This window comes from Solea senegalensis, linkage group LG20 (assembly GCF_019176455.1).
Source record: "Solea senegalensis isolate Sse05_10M linkage group LG20, IFAPA_SoseM_1, whole genome shotgun sequence".
NCBI lineage: Eukaryota > Metazoa > Chordata > Actinopteri > Pleuronectiformes > Soleidae > Solea > Solea senegalensis.
Genome location: NC_058039.1, coordinates 15,749,192 through 15,769,909, shown reverse-complemented (window position 1 = coordinate 15,769,909; position 20,718 = coordinate 15,749,192). Strand labels below are relative to the sequence as shown.

The window sequence follows — 20,718 nt, the reverse complement described above, 5'->3', positions numbered from 1 at the left end:
AATCACCTGTGTTCTCATATTAAGGCTTTTCCTTCATTCATACAGGACAGGAAGGAAGCCGCGTTTGGTTTTATTGGGGCGTTAACCTTTAGAACACATGACTATGTTTAAACGTACAGTGTATACACAGACGCTATAAGAATGTGCGATATAGAGTGTCTTATATGCTTTTTTCAACACAACACACAGCACATTTTCACCAACTATATAAACACACCTCAAGCTAAATATGTCACGGTTCGAAGTTCACTTGGCTCATTTTTATGAACAAAAAGGAAAGAAAGACGGTCTATTTTACTTCTGCACAGCAACTTTATATCACTACTTAAAAATGCAATATAAAGTGGATCATAACTTTCATTCAACAACACATAAGAAGACGAAAAAAAAAAAATACATTTTGTAAAGCCTGAATATGTGACCTAAGAACACACACACCCAGGATGTCCATATAAGGGGTTGTGTGTTATTCCCACAGTAATTTAAATGTTGGATATGAACACGACATGAGCCGACAATGGTGTATATTTTTAAATTCAAAAGAATCACAACAATCAAAAGAAAGATGGATCTGTCAATCTGACCAAACAAACACAGAGTAATAATAGCATAAGTTTGAAGTTTAATTAAATTGTATTGGTCCACTGCCAAATACATGCACTCCAACCAAAATTACACCTTCCTTTCCCCCCTTTTTTCGTGATAATAATCTGCACAGCAGGAAGCACTCAGGGTGAGCAGGGAGAGGATTCTCTGTTAAATAGGTCACACGGCTCCTGGTGTAATGGCAAGGCTGATGTGAGCACATTCCTACAAATTTAATTAATCGGGACACGACCCCTCCTCCTCCAAAAAAAAAAAGGATAACGTAATTACGGAAAGAATCACATTCTGAGAGTTTTTAGAAGTTAGAATGAACAAAGGCAGGACTCTGACTATGTCCTCTTTGACCTTGAAAATCCCACCTGTCCCCAGTTAGTCAATTAAATTCACATGGGGGCTGATTACACACACACACACACATACAGCATACAGGATGTATACACAGGTACACACTCACTTGAACACAGATTGTACACACACATACACACACTGCAGCTGCGAGGCGCACACACACCACAGCTCAATAAGTCCTGGCTTCCACAAACACATCCATTATCAGCTTTGTTAAAGCTTCTCGCGTAGCCCTCCACCTCCCACCTGTCAACAACATGTGTGTGTGTGTGTGTGTGTGTGTGTGCCACACTCACAATCAAACATGTTTAACAGTAAGTGCTTCTGGAGGGTCTTTGTTGTTATTGTGAAAACCTGGGCTGAACACAAGTGCTTATACTTATGAGTGAAGAGGTGCTAAGGGTCTATTTTGTCTATTTCTGCAAGAACACAGCATGAAGTGGTGAAGGCAAATTCAGGCTTCATTAAAGATGCATTTAAAGATAAAAATAGGAATATATTTGAATGAACTGCCCCCCTTAAAAAAAAGGTTTAATCATCCTTTAAGTATATTATGGTAAAAATGAACTCTGATACAAAATATGATATACCATGTGTACCATGCGTAATACAATTACACAATTACGATTCAATACAATACTATACGATATATGAAACAAGATATAATGTACAGTGTGGCGGACTCATGAGGTCATGATACTGTGTTTAGAGCACCATGTTCTTCTTCAATAAGATATCGTACAATACAGTTGGCCACAGTGTATCGGAAAAACTGGGATTTCTCTGTGTTTTTATGCTGATGCATCTGCATCCTCCCACCAGAGAGACATGTGGCTGATTTAACTGGTTCTCTGGGTAAACATAGGCGAGTGTTTGAAGTGTCCTACCTGGACACGGAACAGTGCAGGTTTCCTGCAGAAAGATCTGTGTATCTCCATCCACGGAGAGCTCCAGGTCTCCACACAGCTCGTCGTCCACCAGGCTGCTGTCCTGCAGACCCGAGCCGTCTGACACGAAGCACGACACGTTCCTGAAGCGTAGGCCTTCTCCACACCTCGCCCCCTGATGTGGGAGAGGACGCGCAGGTCAAAAACACACACTGTGTAGCAGCAGCAGAGTTACTTCATATTATTCTGACAATGACTGCGCTTTCTTCCAATCTTAAACGCCCGCCCACAGATTTCGAAACCAGAATCTGATGACTGACCTCAGACTTGCACTCAGACCAGACGCTGTATCTCCAGCTGTAGCAGGGCTTCACCAGACAAGGCTTCCACTGCTCCATCTGGGATGGACACGGTCTGCCATCACCCTGAGGAACTTGGGTCACCGTCCGTCTCCTCCACAGCTTCCCTGCAAGACGGCAGGGAAAAAAAGATCTCATTATTTTTGAGGGTAAATTATTATTATTATTATTATTATTATAAGTATTATTTTGAATGTAAACGTGTCAATATCATATACTGCGTTGATTAACGAGACATTTGACGTTAGAGGAAGTTCCAATATAGGCTATAACTTTTTTAGAACTATGTGAAATTCAACTGATATCTGTTGGAATTGTTTATCTTTTACCCTCACTTCCTTATTTCAGCCTAACGTGTCTCAAAGCGGTTGAAACTCTTTCATGATCATATATATATCTGTGGACATGTAACATCATTTTGGCGCGGGAAAAAAATCATTCTTTATGAAACGTAATTGAGAATTTGAATGCAGGCTTTTATCCCATATTTGGGCTCATTAATCTCATGTATTAGAGAATAAAGTATGAATTCCCAACTTCTTCCGAGCAACGGTAACGGAGCCATTTTAAATGACTCCTATTTCCTTCTAGAAGTAAAATAAAACCAGAGGCTCTCTTAGGTTGAGGGATGAGTCGGGAGGAGGAGGAGGAGGAGGAGGAGGAGGAGGAGAAGGGCAGGAGCCTTTTACCAAATTCACTCAGCACTTGAACAAAAAAGCCTCGGGGGAGAAATGTGAGAAAACTCTCGATTAGCCGCTGCCTCAAATGGAATGCGAGCGTTTTTTGTTTTTTTTTGGCCACGGCACCACAAAGCATTCAGCGATAAAGATTCACAAGTGGCACGAAATGAAAATCAAACAAGTAAAGACATTCAAAAAGGACAATTTGTGAGGCTTTTTCGGCGATAATTTAAATTCAGCGTACACTCTTCGGGAGACTTTGGCAATAACAGAGAGCCCTTTGACTCCCATCCTTGAAACACACATCAGATGGCTTGATACAATTGTAGCCCGTAACCACAAAAAACCTGTCATCACCCTCCATTAGGGTTTTCCCGCATCAGCGTGCTCCCCGCAGACGAGCATGGCAGAGTTTTGGTGTCGAGCGGTGGGTGGCGGGGACGGCTGCTGGGTGAAAGACGACCCGCGCCAGCTGTTTATCTCGGGGTCTGGCGTGAGAACACACAATGCCACGATTATCTATGCGCACAGGTTGACACGTGCAGGAAAATCGCTGTGGTTTTTTTGTAAGACTTCCTGATTGAAAACAGCACCTCGCTGGTTCCAGGTATGTTCATTTGCCTGGAACAACTAATCCAGGCTCATTGCTATTCCTGGCTCAGGAACAGAAAGAGCTTCTCCAGGGAAGTATGTCCTCAGAGCCAGCCTGGAGATAAAATACAAACACAGGGAGGAAAGCGAGGAGGGTCCTATTCTTTTTTTTTCATGGTTCTACCCGCTGTTTCTCTGTTAAAAGGAAAAAGAAATATCCTTCTCGCCTGGGGACAGATTAAAGTTACCACGATAGATGAAGTCTGTATTAGTTTCAGGTCTTGTGTTGCTTCTGGCCGCTTCTCTTTTCAGGGACTCATGTGGAGAAGATTCCTCCCCGAGCCCCAGAGCACACGCACCCGTAATGGACCGCCAATCAATGGCCTGATCCTATTGAATTACATGCAAGGTCATCATTATCCCTCTCTCTCTCTCTTTGGGTTTAGCTGGAGCATCCTCGTTTCTCACGTCACGGACGGTTTCCTGTTCTTAAATGTGCTCTATAAATAGGTTTGAGTTGAATCAGGATTCTAATCGCAGATACATTAAAAAAAGGTGTTTGATCAGCATCCGAAGCTCCAATGCTGAAATGTGTTGGTCAAACTAGAAACAGACCACAAGGCTAAAAGGAGCAACTCCTGTCCATCACCTAGAGATGCTGTAGATTTATTCACACGTGTAAACAGAGCTCTCTCGACATACCTGACAGCCCACAGGTGTGAGTGCACCCAGACCATAGCGACCAGTCGGACAGCTGGCAGTTGACGGGGCACTCCACCACGCAGGAAGCGTTCATCTGCCACTTCCTCTCCAGACCCAGCTGCAGAGACAACAACACCGTTTCACATACTCGGAAAAGTCGCCCGAGAACGACGTGTGAAAACACAGAAGGGTAACAAACGCCACAGCGTACCTCTTTGCAGAACCTGAGGTCAACAGACTTCCCGTCGCTACGCACGCAGTCCAACATGCGCGTTTTGATGCCGTTTCCGCACACCGCTCTGTCGCTCAGCTGGCAGGTGCTCCAATCTGCAGGAGGAGGATGTGTCGTCAGCGAAACACGATGTGAGAAGTCATAGAATGTTCACGTAAGGGTAAGTGGTTGTGTGCGTGGACAGCACACAAGAGCAAGCAAGGCCAGGTCTGAGGTCTGAGTCTCACCAGTGATGTTGTAGGAGTAATGGAAGCAGTTGCTGTTCAGTTTGCAAGGCTCCGTCTCTTTAGTCGGAGGACAATCCTTCTCCTCTCCGGGCTGCCGCAGCGGGAACGCCGCCCTCGCCCGTGTACTGTTCCCGTTACACGGCTGAGAAGCAGGAGAAATCGTTCACACTGTCGTCTGTACAAGCAAGAAGCAAACGCCATCCACATTTCCCCTCCATATTTGAGGGCACCGCTGTCGAGTTTCATTAGGGTGAGGGTTGAGGGTAATGTCTGCACACCACACTGATCTGAACTGGGTTAAGCGTCGTCTTTTTAAACATATTGTGTCTTTGAGATGACAACTTCCATTATTTTGATGGATTGTCTTGAGAAAAAACTACTCAAAAACACACAAATGAACAAGAGAAAAACAAATGAAAACAAAACAGATGTTATGTTTCTGTTGGGCATTCATGTGCCAGTGACTTTATCCAGGACAACACAATCCGAGCTGAAACAATGACTTCATTATTAATCAATTACGAAATGACTCGGCAACTATTCTGATAATCGATTCATCATGATTAGAACAAGATTTCTGAGTGTTTCAGCTTCTTAAATGTGAATATTTTAAATGATTTCTTTGCTCCATACAACAAATAAATCATTTCAATTGAATCCTTTTCAGCTTGTGGACAAAAAACCTTTCAGCTTGTGGATTGGCAAACACTGTCTGACATTTTATAGACCAAACGATTACTCGATAAAGTCGTGTCGGTTGCAGCGCCAGACACAATAAAGTGTGAATTCAATGAACCAAGATTTCACTACACGGCTGAAACTGGTACCAGCCAATGTGTACGAGGCATATTTTATTTTGTACAAGTAGTATTTCAAGCTTGGTTCCATCATGGGAATCAGGACAGTGGAGTCACACATTCACACTATGCAACACAAAGCAGCAAAATCAACCTGCCAACAAACAGCAGGCATTTCCGAGCTCTGCTCTACTCTGCTCGTCTCCACCTCAAGATCAGACACAGACACACAGTACAGCAGCAACACGTCTTAGTGTAGACAGCATTTCCTTGTACAGCTTTATTATAAAATGTTGCGTTTAAGTTGCTTTTAACTGTAGGAACCTTGTGTAAATTCTGTGCGGAGGTGACCTGTACAATGGCAAAATAAACTAATATAATATTCTTACCAGTGCACATGGGGTCCAGGTTCCCCAGTCTGATAAGACGCAGTCCTCGGGGCAGGGCAGCCGGCTGTTGCGGGCCCCCAGAGGCATCTCTTCCGGGTCACACAGGTAGTCCTCCACTTGCTCAGAGGGTCCGTCTATGGTGTTCAGCATGCACCTGGAAATACAGGGTTCAAACTAAGACTCACGGACTCACTGAAGGTCAATTTACACCTCAATCTACATGCCTGTGTTTGGACTGTGAGTGGCAGCTTTGGATGGTCATATAAATGTGGACCTGTAGCTCCAAACATGACCATAAACAAACCACCATGCTGCTTCTTTTGAAACCAGGATTACTTATATTAGCGTCATTTAAAAAAACAGACATCATGGTGTATGGTGAAGACGACTTGAAACTCATGATTGAGACCGTTTTTACTGACATTAAAACTCACGTAAGAGTTTGTTTAACCAAGTCATGTGGTCTCTGGTCAGGGTTTGTAGGACACTTGGCTGCTGCGTAAAAACGTTATTTTGGATCCTCTTACCTGACTTTCCTGGTCTGGACGCCTTCACCACAGTTGTCCTTGACGTCCACGTTGCTCACCTTCCACACACTCCAGGGCTCTGCCACCCAGACGTACTGGCCACAGTCACTGAGGCAGGGCACGACCTCATACACCTGACCACATAAAAAAAAACCAAAAAACACCACAGTTAACCGGTAAACCCACAGTTTAACTACAGAGTTAAATAAAAGAAAGAACAACATGAAAAACAAAGATTGGTGAAGTTACCTGAGCCTGGAGATGGAATCCATTAAACGTGCGAAAAAGAAAAACAGGAAAGAGGTTATTGTAAGTAACATAGTAAAGCTTCTTTTTTTTAACATTTACAATAATAAACATACAGTAATAAGTACATTAGACTTATACCAGGACAACTGCACTGGTCTTGGACTCGGTTAGTGTTTGTCTTGAGTGCAACAAGATAAATCCCAACTCAGAGAGAAAAAAAACACACTAAAAATACGAGACAGGGATGGATGTCTTGGGAGGGCTCGACTATTACGATCAGGGACTGGGGAGATGATCCCAGAGGTTTGCAGCAAAAATAGAAAGATTCTCGCATTGGAACGGATGAAAGGAGGATATTTTGACGATCGTTAATGTCAAGAAGGAGACTAAGAAATGAGCAGATCAGAAACCGAGCCGCAGCGCCTGATAGATATTCAATCGCAACGTATTTTAGAGTCTATTTTTACTGGATGCCAAATTAGGGATGCGCGAAGGAGAGGTCGAGTAGGACGGAGTAGTGGGCTCTACTTAAAAAGCCTGGCAGCGTCATTTTGAGACAACTTGAAAGCAGTCGAGTTATTTGACTGAGGCACATTTACAGGCGATCATAAATCATACAGACGCCACAAAGTCTTATTTCAAAGAAGCGGATCAACCGCAGTGGTAAAGTTAAGAAGTTATTTGGTTGAATTTACACACAATCGTGGACGGAGGTCACTGGAAGTAGCAGAGAAATGGAAATGGAGAGATTGAGGGACTCCAAACAGTTGTTATTGTTGACATGAGCTTAAAATACACTGTCCATTACAGAGTTAAACGTGCTCAGACACTAATAGCACATTATAAACACATTCGTCTCTGACCTGGTTGACGTGGTCCAGTTTAGGACATGGTCTCCCGCCGTTGTAGGGCTTCTCTCTGAGCCACTTTGAGCGAACCTTGACGCCGCTGCCGCAGGACTTGCTGCAGCGCGACCAGTTGGACCACTCACTCAGTTTGCAGTCGGACGGACAGGGGATGATGCAAGCCTCCTCGATGTATCCTGCGTACGATGGTATAACAATAAAGGCCTGTGGCTGTTGTTTTTGTATACATTTTGCTGTTATTACACAATTCAAAAATGTATTTTTCCTCATAATAACAAGAGAAGAACAGCCTTCAGACCTTGATGATGCAATGCTGTGAAAATGGTGACATTCCCGTTGCTATAGTGACAGTTCATTAGCAAGTTCCAAACTTTTTCAGCGGTAAAGGAAGTTGTAGTAACGCATCTACATCGACTTTAGCTCTTGGGAATAAGCTTCTGACATGGAGAATTTACTTGTAGCTACACCCGGCGAAACCCAACCGTGAAGAGACACACACACGTGAACCTCACCGTGGCTGTTGCAGCGCGACGTCTCCACAATGCGGCTGTCCTGGTCGTAGCACGCCATGGCCTGGTAGCGGTATCCCTGGCCACACTCCTTGATGTCGCCCTGAACCTTCATTCCCAGCTGACCCTCCAGGCGGCCGCCTTCGGGGAGGACACAGTCCGACCAGTTCCCCACAGGCTGAGCGTTGTATTTGTTGCACGGGCAGTACTGCGTCTCGCTCAGCGGATACACCTGGTGGTTCTTACACTGGTCACGCTTCTTGCTCTTCCCTTAAAGAAATGAAATATTAATTGTTAGAATAGATTAAAAAAAAAAAGGCCTTTCAGCCTCAAATTTGAAATTTAAAATGTTAATGGGTTTTTTTTCAACATCGCTTGATCTCACTCCAAAGGTTAACACAATCTAGAAGTCAGCTTGAAGTCAGCAGGCCGCCACTCACCCACGAGCATCCTCTTGCGGACCCTGACGCCCACACAGTCGGCAGTGCAGGAGGAGAACTTGGACCAGCTGCTGAGCTGACAGTCCTCCTGGCAGGGCAGCTGGCAGTGTTGGATGAGAGGCGGCATAGGGCTGGCAAACTTAAGACAAGCTTCAACCTCCACTTGCCCACCGTCCTGCTTCCGGCATGAAACAGCTACAAAGACATGGCATGAAAGAGTTTACTGTATGAGGAGGAGGAGGAGGAGGAGGATTTTGTATGCTTGTTTTTTTTATGCTCAACCTCTGTGTTTAATAATGAAAATACCAGCAGACTGTTGTGTCTGAAACAGCCCGAGACACATATAGGTCACATATTTAGGCTTTAAAAAATGCGTTTTCTTACGTGTTGTTGAGTCCGTTTAGGACCGCTTTTCTTTGCTTTTTGTTCATAAAAACGAGCCGAGTGAACTTTGAACCCGTGACGCATTTCCAAATTTCACAAATTCAACCCGATTTAAAACATCTTTTCAATACTTTTTGCTTGAGGTTTGTTTTATGTAGTAAAAAAATGTTCGGACTGCCTATAGGTTGTGTTGAAAAAAGAGCCTCTGTATATACTGTACATTTTAACATAGTAATGGAAAAATAGAATAAAATAGAATAGAATAGAATAGCCTTTATTGTCGTTATTTTGTGGACAACGAAATTTGGGTGCCACTCCCTTGGTGCAAAATACAAATATATAAATAACAATTTTAAAAGAGAAAATAGAATATTAACAATAAAATAAGAATAAGAAATGTTTACATTTTTCCAGAAAACTATGACTATGTATAAATTAACATGAGATAACCAAATATAGCAGCAAGACCGGTGTAAAAAAAGCAGCAGTTCTGTGTTCTAACTCACTAGTCATTCTTGCATTCTTACAAGTATTCTGTAGTAACTACCACATTACTGCATGACTAATTACTATTTACCCACAACACAAACAGCACACCCAAAAACACCCACCCAACAATAGGAAATACTGGAATTAAAGGCTGTAAAGTGACTCTGTTCTTCCACAGGCTGTATCGAGTGAGTTGATGAACAGTAAGAGGGTTATATTGAATTGTCTCTCTCTGGTTCAGAGGATACTATTTCTGGTAATGGTGCACAAAGCCTTGCAAAGACGGAGGAGCAGGATGCTCATTATTGAAATCAAATAATGGCTTCTGTCTCCGAGACTTTAACAGGAGTCTGAGTGTGAGCACCGCGGGGGGGAAACAAGTCAACTGTTACTGCCTGATCGTTCACTCAGACCACAGGCATGCTCCATACGCGTGTGTCTCAGAGGAATAGTAAATGTTTTAAGGAGCTGAAATCATTGTCAAGCGAAGGAAGCGGTAGATGAGGACATCTGTTCCAATGTGGGTGGGGAAGTTCAAACCTTAAACACACGTCAAAGTCAAGCGGCGCGTCAGAGTGTCTGAGGAGGTTACCAAGATGTCCAGCAGAGGTCACTGTGAGTGGCTGCTCACCAGAAAGGCAGCTAAAATGTTGCTGAGTGGACAATCACGACACTAAAGCACATAGAAACGGCATGTGGAAGGAGGTATTTATGCTTCTACACAGACTCAGGTGTGAGCTTGGATGTTACTTTGGCTCCGAGTCACACACAAACATCTGTTGTCACATGTGTGTGTGTGTGTGAAAGCCAAACTTGCTTGGGGTAATGGGAGGTAAAAAAAAATGTGCTTTGTATTTGATGTGAACACCTTGTAGTTCTATTATTTTCCTCTGCAGTTACGTGTTCAGATGTCACGTGTGTGTGTGTGTGTTGCCATCGCTTACCTCGGATCTGCAGCCCCGGCCCACACATCTCCTGAGCTCCAGGACTGTCCTGACGGACCGACCATGGGACCAGCTGGCATCGCCGCCACTTGTGAGTTTTCCAGCTGGGGTGGAATCAGAGGAGTGAAAGGTGGCCAAGTCGAAAGCCACAGAAACACAAATACAATGCAGTGTTTGCAACAGCCGACACGGGGGGGAAGTGTGGGGGGGGGAGAAAACAAACAGAGCAATTATAATCTTTCCATTTTTTAAAGGATTAAGCTGCTGCAGGTGAACCGGTTGCAGGACGGTTGAACAGTTTCAAACAACACTTTCCTTCGTCAATTTCTGCTACTAACTGAAGCGGATAATCCAATATTCACTCCCACTTCACACAATGACAAACCAGATGTGAGGATTTGTGTAAAAGAAGCCTCCTCTTCTTCTTCTTTCAGATCTCCTATGATTGATTGTCTTTTGTTTTGTTTTTTTACACTATAGCAGTATTTCTGTCATTTGCCCTAGAGGAGGATTGTGACACCATGGATGGATGAATCAGTGCTTAACACCTGTTCAGTGAGGGCGGACAAATCGAAATAGGTGCATTCACACCAAACTGCAGTGTTGACACACGCACGGTGACACAAATCCAGTCAGTCCAGCTGAAATATTTGAACTCTAGTCAATGGAGTTCCTGCGTGTGAGACTGGGCGAAGAGGAAGAAGAGGGTGGTGCATGTTTTACTTTAATTCAAGCTTTTGTCCACAGATTGCAATGAATATCATATATCATATCAATATAAATGGTAACTTCCGCAGCGATCCAAAATGGCATCGCTATACAGCCCAGTGAGGTTGGAAAACCATGTGACTTCTCCCAGCCAATCAGCGAAGGTTATTGTCAGGGTTCCATAACCCTGTAACACTAACACTAACTTAACTAACTATGTCTTTCAGAAAATGTTTTACTAGACAGACAAGGAACCATATTTGGTCACTTCATTGAACTTGATTTGTCGCAAAAGTAAAAAAAAAAAGAAAAAAAGTGACACTTTAAATTTAAATTTAGAATTTCCACGTTTTTCACTGACCGCATGATAAAGGGTTAAGTGGTCCTGTATGAGCGTAACCTGACCCTTACTGCTGTGAGAAGGAAATGTTGTGATCTGTGACAGAAACGCAGATGAAGCCATGGAATCAACAAATCCTTCATGTGAGAACCATGAATTGTAACAACATACAATAAGTCATGGCAGTGGAAAGACAAGGAATTGTAACTTAATGCTTAATTAAATGATGCTAACTGGACTAATTATGGCTTTTCATCCAAACCAAACCCCTTATGATGGCAATCCTGCAGCCATTTTGGTACCTAGAACTGGTACCTGGTAATGCCTCTGTACTCATCACCTCAGACATATCATAACCACCAGTAATTTACCAAAAAGCTGATTATTTTGACAGAAGGACCATTTACCGGTATCCACTGCAGACGGATGGAGCCTCACACTCTCTCTCCTGGGTCAACACCTCAGGACAGTCCTGTCCACCATTGGCTGGTAACTGGATAATAATACGCTTCCTGTTCTGTTTCTTCTTCATATTTCCATCTAAGAGAAATGAACAGAAAACACATGTAAAATGCAGGTTTTGCCATTTTATTTTATTTTTTTAAACTGAGAATGATTTCCCTCATGAAAACTCCCGTGAGTTTTGCGCTGGCAGAAAGAGGAATCAGTTGGTTGCTTAGTTACAGCTACAAATGAGGAGCAGCAAAGGACTTTGGGCCGATCACACACACGCGCAGACATATCAATTTAAATTGTTTTCCCGTGTCTGCCGGACACTCTTTTCATTTGCCCTGCAATGTGTTTTTCTGGTGTTTTTTCAGAGGTACATAAAACTTCAACCACTTTCAACTTTTCATAACATGGTGTGGAGTTGAAGTGAAAACTCTGAGGCTGAACAGGAACCTTTCAAAGCCATGAACACAAGAATTCTTGATCAAAAACAGGGCTGCTGCACTTTCAAAGTTCTCTCTGGAGTAGTCATCACAAAAAAAGCGAAAGGCATTAGTGCGGGCAAATTAAAGGACGATGACTGAGACATCTCACCCGTGATCTTCACTGTGTTTTATTAAAACACACAAATGGAGAACACAGTGTTTGTAACGAAAGCCCAGCAGGTCTCCATTCTCTGCTTTTGCCAAAGTCTTCTAATACTAATAGCTAATACAATCAAGTGGAATATTGAGTTTTAACCCCCATCATCTGCTCTGTGGTATCCAATACACCCCCGTGTGTGGTAGAAGTTATGGACATTACAGGAAGTCTATGTGAGGACTATCATATCACATTACAGTTCTTGGTCCTGTTATTCTTCATGATGGACTGTGATGGCTTACTGAATATGGAGCAGCATGTAGAGCTTTCAGAGGAATATCGATACAGGGGATGGGACTCGTGATACAAACTCCATCAATCAATGACTGACTGTCAGTGGGTATGTGTTGGCAAAAGATATGAGCCTCTCCAGACCTATCACTGACACCTGATCACACTTAGATAGATCAAGTAGTAGTACAACGTAGCACCAAAGCTCCATTTCCACCAAACAGTACAGTTCTAGCATGTTATGCAATTATTTGCATTTCCATTGTCAAACATGGAGAGGGCTGCCACAATAGCCAATCTGTACTGCACCAGTCCTGCACACACACAGACACACTCTTCTGACACTGAGGCAGAGACGGGTTCTGAGCTCTCCTGCTAAATCTGGCAACTCTCTGTGGCAAATACGGCCCAAATTAGATCCACCCATCTATAAAACTCTACCTTCATCTTGTCACAGTCTCTGCACCCATGATGCTTACCACCTGAAATAAAGTGTTTCCGGGGACCCTGATTTAATAGGACATCTTCTTTTTTTAAAGACAGGTTTCTGCAGGAATACATTAAACATGACAGAACTCAAACAGAATTTCAATTCTTCCATCTTCCGTCTCAGTGCGCACAATGATTTTATTAGCAGTCTGCCGGTGCTGAAATAATGATGAGCATATACGGTACGCTCCGTCAACCGAGAGCAAAATGGATTCCCGAGGTGCTGCTGCATGCGTCCGGTGTGACACATGTGCTGTGTGCAGAGTATACAGCTACCTGCTTTACATGCTGCCGGGCATGGACTCCAGTCACTGTACGGGGTCACGATGCAGTCCCGCTTGCATGGCAGTAAGCAGGGCCTGACGGTGTCTGGACGCAGGCTCTCTGGACACCTGAAAGTACATCATTGACATGCTCAGTCACACACACACACACACACACACACACAGAGTGAGGGACTGAGCGTACCCTTGGAAATCTAGATTGAGATGTGCTGGATCAGAGCCAAAGGCACCACGCGGGGAGTTTGCGAGGAAGCCCCCGGTGTGCCAGACGAATGGATGTGTGAGTGTGTGTGTGTGTGTGTGTGCACTTCCATTCTTAATGGACCTACTTGAATGTGAGTCTTATCCTCATGATGTTGCAGTATTCCATTTTTGGGATCAAGGCTCTCTGTGCTGAGTCTACAATTTCAGGGTTTGAGTGATATTTTAACCATATTTCAATCACACCCAATTAATATTGCCACCATTGTTTTGCTATCCTATGTTAATTAGTTTGAATTTTAGGCTTGCGGCCGTCACACTCGTGGCCACAGCTGGAGCTGTTGGTCAAGGCTGGGTTGTCCCTCCCTGCACTGATGTGAGAGTGTGTCCCAAGGCTCAGAGCTCAGCGTGTTACTGTAGATTTAGGGAGTGAGCACAGGAATAAAACAGCCAGATTCATTTCCATACACAGCATGGGGGGCTGCTGGGGTTTGCCTGCATAGCGCTGCCAAACTAATGCTCCATTTCTGTTGCATTAATAAATAGATAATGTCGGTTGCCAGCAGATGCTTATGGGAGGTGGCGGGGTGGTGGGGTGGTGGGTTACATCACCTAAAAACACTGCCACACACAGCAACAACCAATTAACCAGTAGAATGAACAGCAGAAGGTGCCATGTGCGAAATCAACCGTATACTGTACATTATACAAATTATGCACATATTAATTGTTGTGAATGGGTTGAATCATTTGCATTCTGATACTGTATTCATTACTCTCTGCATATATTGGACATTTCTTGCCCTGAAAACCAAGCAGCTGTAACACTAGAACGCCACAGTTTTGGCATCAATATGGTACACCTATGCATCTGTTGATTTTAAGGTCAGATTTCTTGTTTTTCATACAAAGTACAAAGACTGGGATCAGAGTTTATGGAGCTGCTCTGGACAAAGAGCACAGTAGAATACATGGCTTCCATTTAATCTTCCTACCATGTGTATGTTACTTCCGGGAGTCTTACTTTTTGGGGGGAACCTGGCCCACGTTGACTCGGATACAGATGACCTTGCGTGTTTGCATCCCCACTGAGCAGGAGGCGTCCTCGCTGTGCGTCCTGATCACAGACATGTTGGTGGTCGGGATGGAGGAATCCTCGATGCACTGGCCCCACGGGCCCGTTTGCCAGTGGTACACAGTGCAGGGATGGTCATTGCAGTTCCTCACTTCCTGCAGGGCGCTGGTGTTAGGACAGAGGACTCCACCTGGAGGGAAACATCGGGTGAAGAGGAACATCTACTCAGGACTGATGAAGGATAAAGGGGAAACATTGGAGCCTAGCGCAGTTCTACACATCGGGTCACGCATGACTAGGCTTGTAGATGATACATCCTTTGACTCGTCAAAGCTTGTGGACTCAACAACCATCAGCTCTTCTAGGCAGGATGTGGAAATTGAGCTGATTGATGTCTACAAAGCAGGGCTATAAAGGCTGTAAAGAGGCTATATTAAAGTGCTGTAGAGCTTGAAATTTACACCGTCTGACATGTCACTGAAAAACGTCTTTGGAGATTCTCATTCATCCAGGGCCTATCCAACGGCTTTAAAACCAGGAGTAACTCCACTTCAAAAACCTTCAAAGAGGTCCAGTTGCTCCCGATTTTAATGCATGTGAAGAAGTTTTCAGACATACCTACAGTTCGTCTGGGCTCAAAGTGAAAGTAAAAACCTATTTATGACGACAGGGGAACAACAGAGAGGTTGATCTACCTTTCCACTCAGTGTTGTGTTGCAAAAACTAACCCTCATCACAAAACACAGCAGCTGCAGGCATTTTTCTTTCTTTATTTAAACGGGAGTCTAAACTCAAAGATGGTCATTAACCTCATACAAAACACAGCTTGTTTTTAATTGAGGTTCATTATTGACTTCATGTGTTTTGGGTGATTAACATCACAATGGTTGCACAGGAACCATGTATGCAAATTTAACTGAAGAAACTGAAGAAAGATTTGCACCATTCTATAGCAGATTACATCTTATTTTTGTTGTTGTTAATGGTTGAGCAATTATAGCTAATCCAGTTAAAGAAAATGCACCAAAGCTGCAATGCAGGAACAAAGTACAGGACGACTAACAGCAAGTCGTCGGCTTGGCCTTGCTGCGCGAGTCTGTGTCGAGCTATCGATTAACAATTAGCTTTGATTTTCCCATGACTTGTTGGCAAACAAACATGGCTGAAGCAGCACAAGCGATAAATCCGAGGGTCTCCGGGGACCTAGCTGGCCGCAGTGATTGACAGGGATGAGATCACCCACGGGGTGAAATGTCTATACAGAGTGAGAACCCAGGTGGGGTCCGTGCACCACGTGACCACTCCATCACAGAAACTTGTCAACAGCAACCGTCATCACCTTGGGAAAAAGACAACCCCCTATAGGAGAAGGTCAGCCATTAGCACCTCGGAAAGCAATGCACGACACCCCCCCCCCGACAGAGACGGAGCAATGAATTGGACGTGAGAAAGTGTCTGAGACGAAGGAGACAACTGACCTCTGTGTAACAGCCCAGAGGTGATGTCCTACAGAGAGTCATTTATAAGATACATTATTGAATTTCATCATCATGGGCGGTCATCTATCAGTCCTGAAGCTCATTAGCACACAAAAGGACACGCCATCATAGTGGCATAGAGCTAATTAAACTGTTCACTGATAAATATTTAAGTGCCGTACCAATTCAGTTTGACACACGCTTGAAGAATGAGAACCAACAAATGGCTGAAAATTAAGAATTCTTATTATTCTTCATCGGTAGCTCTGTCTCACCATTCTCATTCTCTTCATGTTTTATTAGATGTGTGGTTAATGACATAATTTTACTGTCCTTATACTGTCCTTATATAATAAACCCCCATGAGATTTTTGTTTGTCTTGACCTGAATAATTAGCTCATATGCCATGACGCATGTTAAGGCCACCTTGATGTAGTCTTAGTAAATGTGCTAATGTGATTATGCATTCACGTTTCACTCAAACTCAGCTGTGAGAGTTCAATTATGTCATATCACACGGTGGGCTGTCTGGTGCTGGAGACGACTAATGAAAGTTAGCACCAGCAATGCTATGTTAGCATGGCTAACCCGGCAGCAAGACGGTGATGTGTTGTCTACCACATCAGGAACAGAGAAGAATGTTCTTGTGCGAGAGGTTTGCACTGTGTTGTGTTTGGGCTAAAAACCCACCAGTAGGATTTTTATTAGTTAGCACCTGTGGTGAAATATTAGCCTGACATGACGTGATTTGCTAGCCCTCGTGCTGCTACTTGCAAAGCTACAACATGAGCAGCACACAGCCAAGCTAAGATGTGGTAATGCTCTATCACATTTCAAACCTAATACATAGTGAACATTGAACTTTTCAATTATGTTAGTTTTATTTCCTGTAATTACATGCAGCAAACTGACATTTATGTCATGTACTCCTCCTACAACAAAATCAGCAATATTACACCGCAACACACAGGAGTTGTTGACCCACTGCTGCCTCCACCAGTGAGGTCAAACGCGTGATTTTTTGATTTCATAACAACCTCACTGACAAAAACATACCAAATGAGGCAGCAGTAGACCAGCAGCTCTTGTGCCCCTGTAAGCTAAAACACAGATTTAGCTATTTACCATTTAGGACTCAAAGCATTGAACAGAATTCAGTTTCCAATCAAAGAGGGCTGTCTAAAGGCAAAATAAAATTGCGAAAATATTCTTAAAATATCATAAACTCAAGCAGGCCTGAATTTATTCACTGATTCTTTTGTTGAGTCGTTAAAAATCGCATTTTCTTGAAGTCCCCACTTGTTGTCACAGAGAGCGAGCATGCACTAACAATGTGTCAGTACCAATTATGACTCTACTTAAAATAAATAAATGAAGTACTATGGTTGGAAACTTCCTAACTAGGCCCAATGCCACTAGGTTGTTACTGCCATGAACTGTGTGTGTAAACGATAAAATGAGGATCTGTTGACAAAACAGATGCTGTGTCCATCTGTGCAACCCCTCATTACGATGTTTGCTGAGAAGTGTCACTCACAATAATGATATGACCCTTCACTTCAGCACCATAGAAATACCCACGACTGACCTTGGGTTTAAAACACCTAATATGAAGAAATACCCCCAAACTACTGCTACTACTAGTATGGAAGAAAAGCTTTTGTTTTTAGTCTACTTCATCTATTATTTATTCTATTTTTGTCTATTCTAAAAATCACAGGGATTCTGCAGGGCCAGCATATCGACGAGGCGACGGTACATCAAGGTAGCTACTTTTCTTCTCACTTTAAAGGTGTGGAGTCTACATACATCAAAGACAGAGTATGTACCAAAGATTGGATGCACCAGCGACAGCATGGAAGGACCTTAAACAGAAGCAAACGCAAAAATCCTTTTTGAGTTTTTAAAGCCAAGATATTGCACAATCGATGAATGAATAAGAAAACCCTGTGCTTTCGGCATTGTGACAGTTCTCCCGGCTTGTTATCGCTGCAGTCACTTCTTACCCTGCATCACAGTAACCCACGCCACAACCTTTGCAGTCGCTGTGGAGGAACACACAGAATAATTCATTTCACTTTGACATTTTACTCGCTGGATATGAGCAGAGGAGACAAATGAGATTTGCAGTAAAAGCTGGGGAGCTTGCACCACCAGCAGCGATGTGGAATTAGACCAATATGTGGTGGGTTCACTGATCTTTGCGGGTAGGGTTTAGGGTTAATATATTGCACTGTATAAGACAAGACCGGCTGACTGTGTTGTTCCATATTAATAAAACCTTGTGTACGTGCCTGACGCAACTGATGAGAGCTCCTACCTTCTCCTGCATTGTAGGCGAGGATGGAGCGAGATCTCGTCTGCTTGCCCTCCGTACTTTTTCCGGAGCACGTGTGAGAACAGGGAGACCAGGGAGTCCAGGGGCTCAGGACACAGTCCTTCGGGCAAGGCACCTCACAGATGGCGGGCATGGGCAGGATGGCATCGCGGCACAACTGCCTCTCCACATATTTACCTGCGTGATGGGACAAAGTGACAAGCAGAATTTGGAGCTTTAAAAAGAATATAAAAAAGGCTAAATGATACTTTTTTCCTTCCGATCCACATTGTGGATTTTGGGGTTAATAAAATAACTAAAATGATTCATTCTACACACTCTACTCTCTACATTCTATCTTTGTGCTGTCTCAAGTGCCCCGGCAGTAGCTCTAGGCCATGAAGCGACTCTGTGTCGGAGATCAGTCTCTAGAAATCAGTCAGCACCGCAGAAAGATGCAGGTGAGTCACTCAAGCAGGAAGTCTTTACTTTCCACATCCCATTTTGCTTTGTGCTGCCTCTCTAGTACGCCGCACAACTGGGGATACCCGAAGATTTCCACCCGAACAGTTCCACCTTGTAGCTTTGAAGTGAACCTCCAATTTTCCATCCTAGATTTGTACCAAACAAGCCAGTCCATGTGAAACATGGCTACATTTTCTGAACAGTGAACGACACCGAAAAGGCACAATGCACCACCCGTCACACAGATTTGTCCTACATAACTTGAAGTAAGCCGTGATGTTTGAAGTCTTTCCACGAGTTTGCTTTGCAAGGGTGCAGCTGCTGAGATGCTGACGGGTTCTGTTATTGATCAAGCTCTGTCGTCCCTGTCGTCACTCTCCTTCTACCCACCCCTGGCCCCCCTGCTTTCCCTCTTGTTCCATTCTGTCCGGCCGCTGAAAGACCATATCAGAAAAATCTTATCGTGAAAGGAGAGCAGGGATGGCAGGTGGTAAGTTGAATGACACATCTGGGACCCCGGGGAAAACACGACCCTAGTTTCATCACGGGGGGCAACAAGAGATCAATAAAAGGCTGGTGAGGAGAAAACCCCAGAGGGATGCCACATGGCTGTGGGAGAGAGGTGGACACCCATGTGATGAGGTACAGGAGGAAATCATTACAGTGACTGACATTCAAGTGATGGCTTTTGTTAGTGGAGCACCGCATGAGTTGACTGTAGTTGATAATTAAGCACAATCAATGGTCCAAACTGGTCAGCGTAGATCAATCAACCAGCGATGAAGACGATCAGGATGATCATTTATCGTGTAAATGTTTCATTCTGTAAAAGATTGTGGTTATCAATAAGATGTTTTAACAAGAAGGGGGAAATGGCGTCAGGAAGGTAGCATTTTGATCCGATTGCTTCAGATTCAGTCCTTTGACAGAATGGAGGTCAAAGTGGTTCATTTGGTTTAGTGGAAGCTGAAACCCTTTTGGCTCAAACTTGTCATTATTATGTTCAAACTGAGTGCACAGTTTAATAGCCACAGAAATATGACACCAGCCAGTAATTTGCAATTAAAGTCACTGTTTCTACAGTAGGTGCTTCTACTTTCCTCCAGGATTAGGGTTCAGCTGAACAATCCTAACTCAAGATTTTTGGAACGAACTAATTGTGCTCATTCATTTACAGTTAAAAGTTAAGCGCTGGAGCTTTAACATTCGTTCTAGCTGAGTAAAATCTGTTAAAGGAGTTAGAAAACTGCCTGGGAATGAATGAACGAACACCAAGAACAAAGACATTTATTTATAGTAAACAAGTTAGCTCTGGAGGAGGAAGAATATAATCACTGGTGCACTGCAGCCTGTGCATGTGGACCTCGGTGATAAGTGTAATATGTAAACTGATGAACAAGCCCAATCCCCCACACACACACACACACACACACACACACCATCTAGAGCCCTCATTAGCAGCTAGTGTGTTATAGTTCAGGAATCTACCACAATAGCCTTTATCCCCTCCCCCTTAACATTATTACCATTGACTTTTCAAGCTATTGTGTACTACATCATCTACATCTTACATCATAGCCCTAAAAAGGGGGGGAGGGCGAAAAAAAGATTTAAAAAAATCCATTATCTTAAGATTTCCTGCTCCCTGGAGCTCACAATAACAAATGTTTGCTTTTCCACAGGCTGCCTCAGGGAGTTTGTGAGAATGACAGCTTTCCTTTGATATAGATGAGCTGCATTTCATTTTTTCCCAAAAAAAAAAAAAAAAAAAATAGCATAAGCAAAACTGGGAAATATTTCCCATAATGCCA

At 43.5% G+C, this 20,718-nt stretch overlaps 1 protein-coding gene across 2 annotated transcripts in view; it reads right to left on the bottom strand.

The window, feature by feature from the left end:
• Positions 1 to 20,718, bottom strand: part of LOC122786292 (thrombospondin type-1 domain-containing protein 7A-like) — a 115,432-nt gene that overhangs the window by 13,805 nt on the left and 80,909 nt on the right. For both annotated transcript variants that reach the window (XM_044052488.1, XM_044052487.1), the window contains exons 8-23: positions 18,446 to 18,640; positions 14,596 to 14,836; positions 13,363 to 13,478; positions 11,682 to 11,814; positions 10,227 to 10,330; positions 8,410 to 8,604; positions 7,973 to 8,239; positions 7,458 to 7,636; positions 6,595 to 6,600; positions 6,346 to 6,479; positions 5,819 to 5,972; positions 4,633 to 4,774; positions 4,385 to 4,500; positions 4,174 to 4,291; positions 2,162 to 2,307; positions 1,842 to 2,016 (exon numbers count right to left, since the gene is read on the bottom strand). In XM_044052488.1, the coding sequence (XP_043908423.1) occupies positions 1,842 to 2,016; positions 2,162 to 2,307; positions 4,174 to 4,291; positions 4,385 to 4,500; positions 4,633 to 4,774; positions 5,819 to 5,972; positions 6,346 to 6,479; positions 6,595 to 6,600; positions 7,458 to 7,636; positions 7,973 to 8,239; positions 8,410 to 8,604; positions 10,227 to 10,330; positions 11,682 to 11,814; positions 13,363 to 13,478; positions 14,596 to 14,836; positions 18,446 to 18,640 (2,421 nt within the window). The remainder of the gene's footprint in view (positions 1 to 1,841; positions 2,017 to 2,161; positions 2,308 to 4,173; positions 4,292 to 4,384; positions 4,501 to 4,632; positions 4,775 to 5,818; positions 5,973 to 6,345; positions 6,480 to 6,594; positions 6,601 to 7,457; positions 7,637 to 7,972; positions 8,240 to 8,409; positions 8,605 to 10,226; positions 10,331 to 11,681; positions 11,815 to 13,362; positions 13,479 to 14,595; positions 14,837 to 18,445; positions 18,641 to 20,718) is intronic.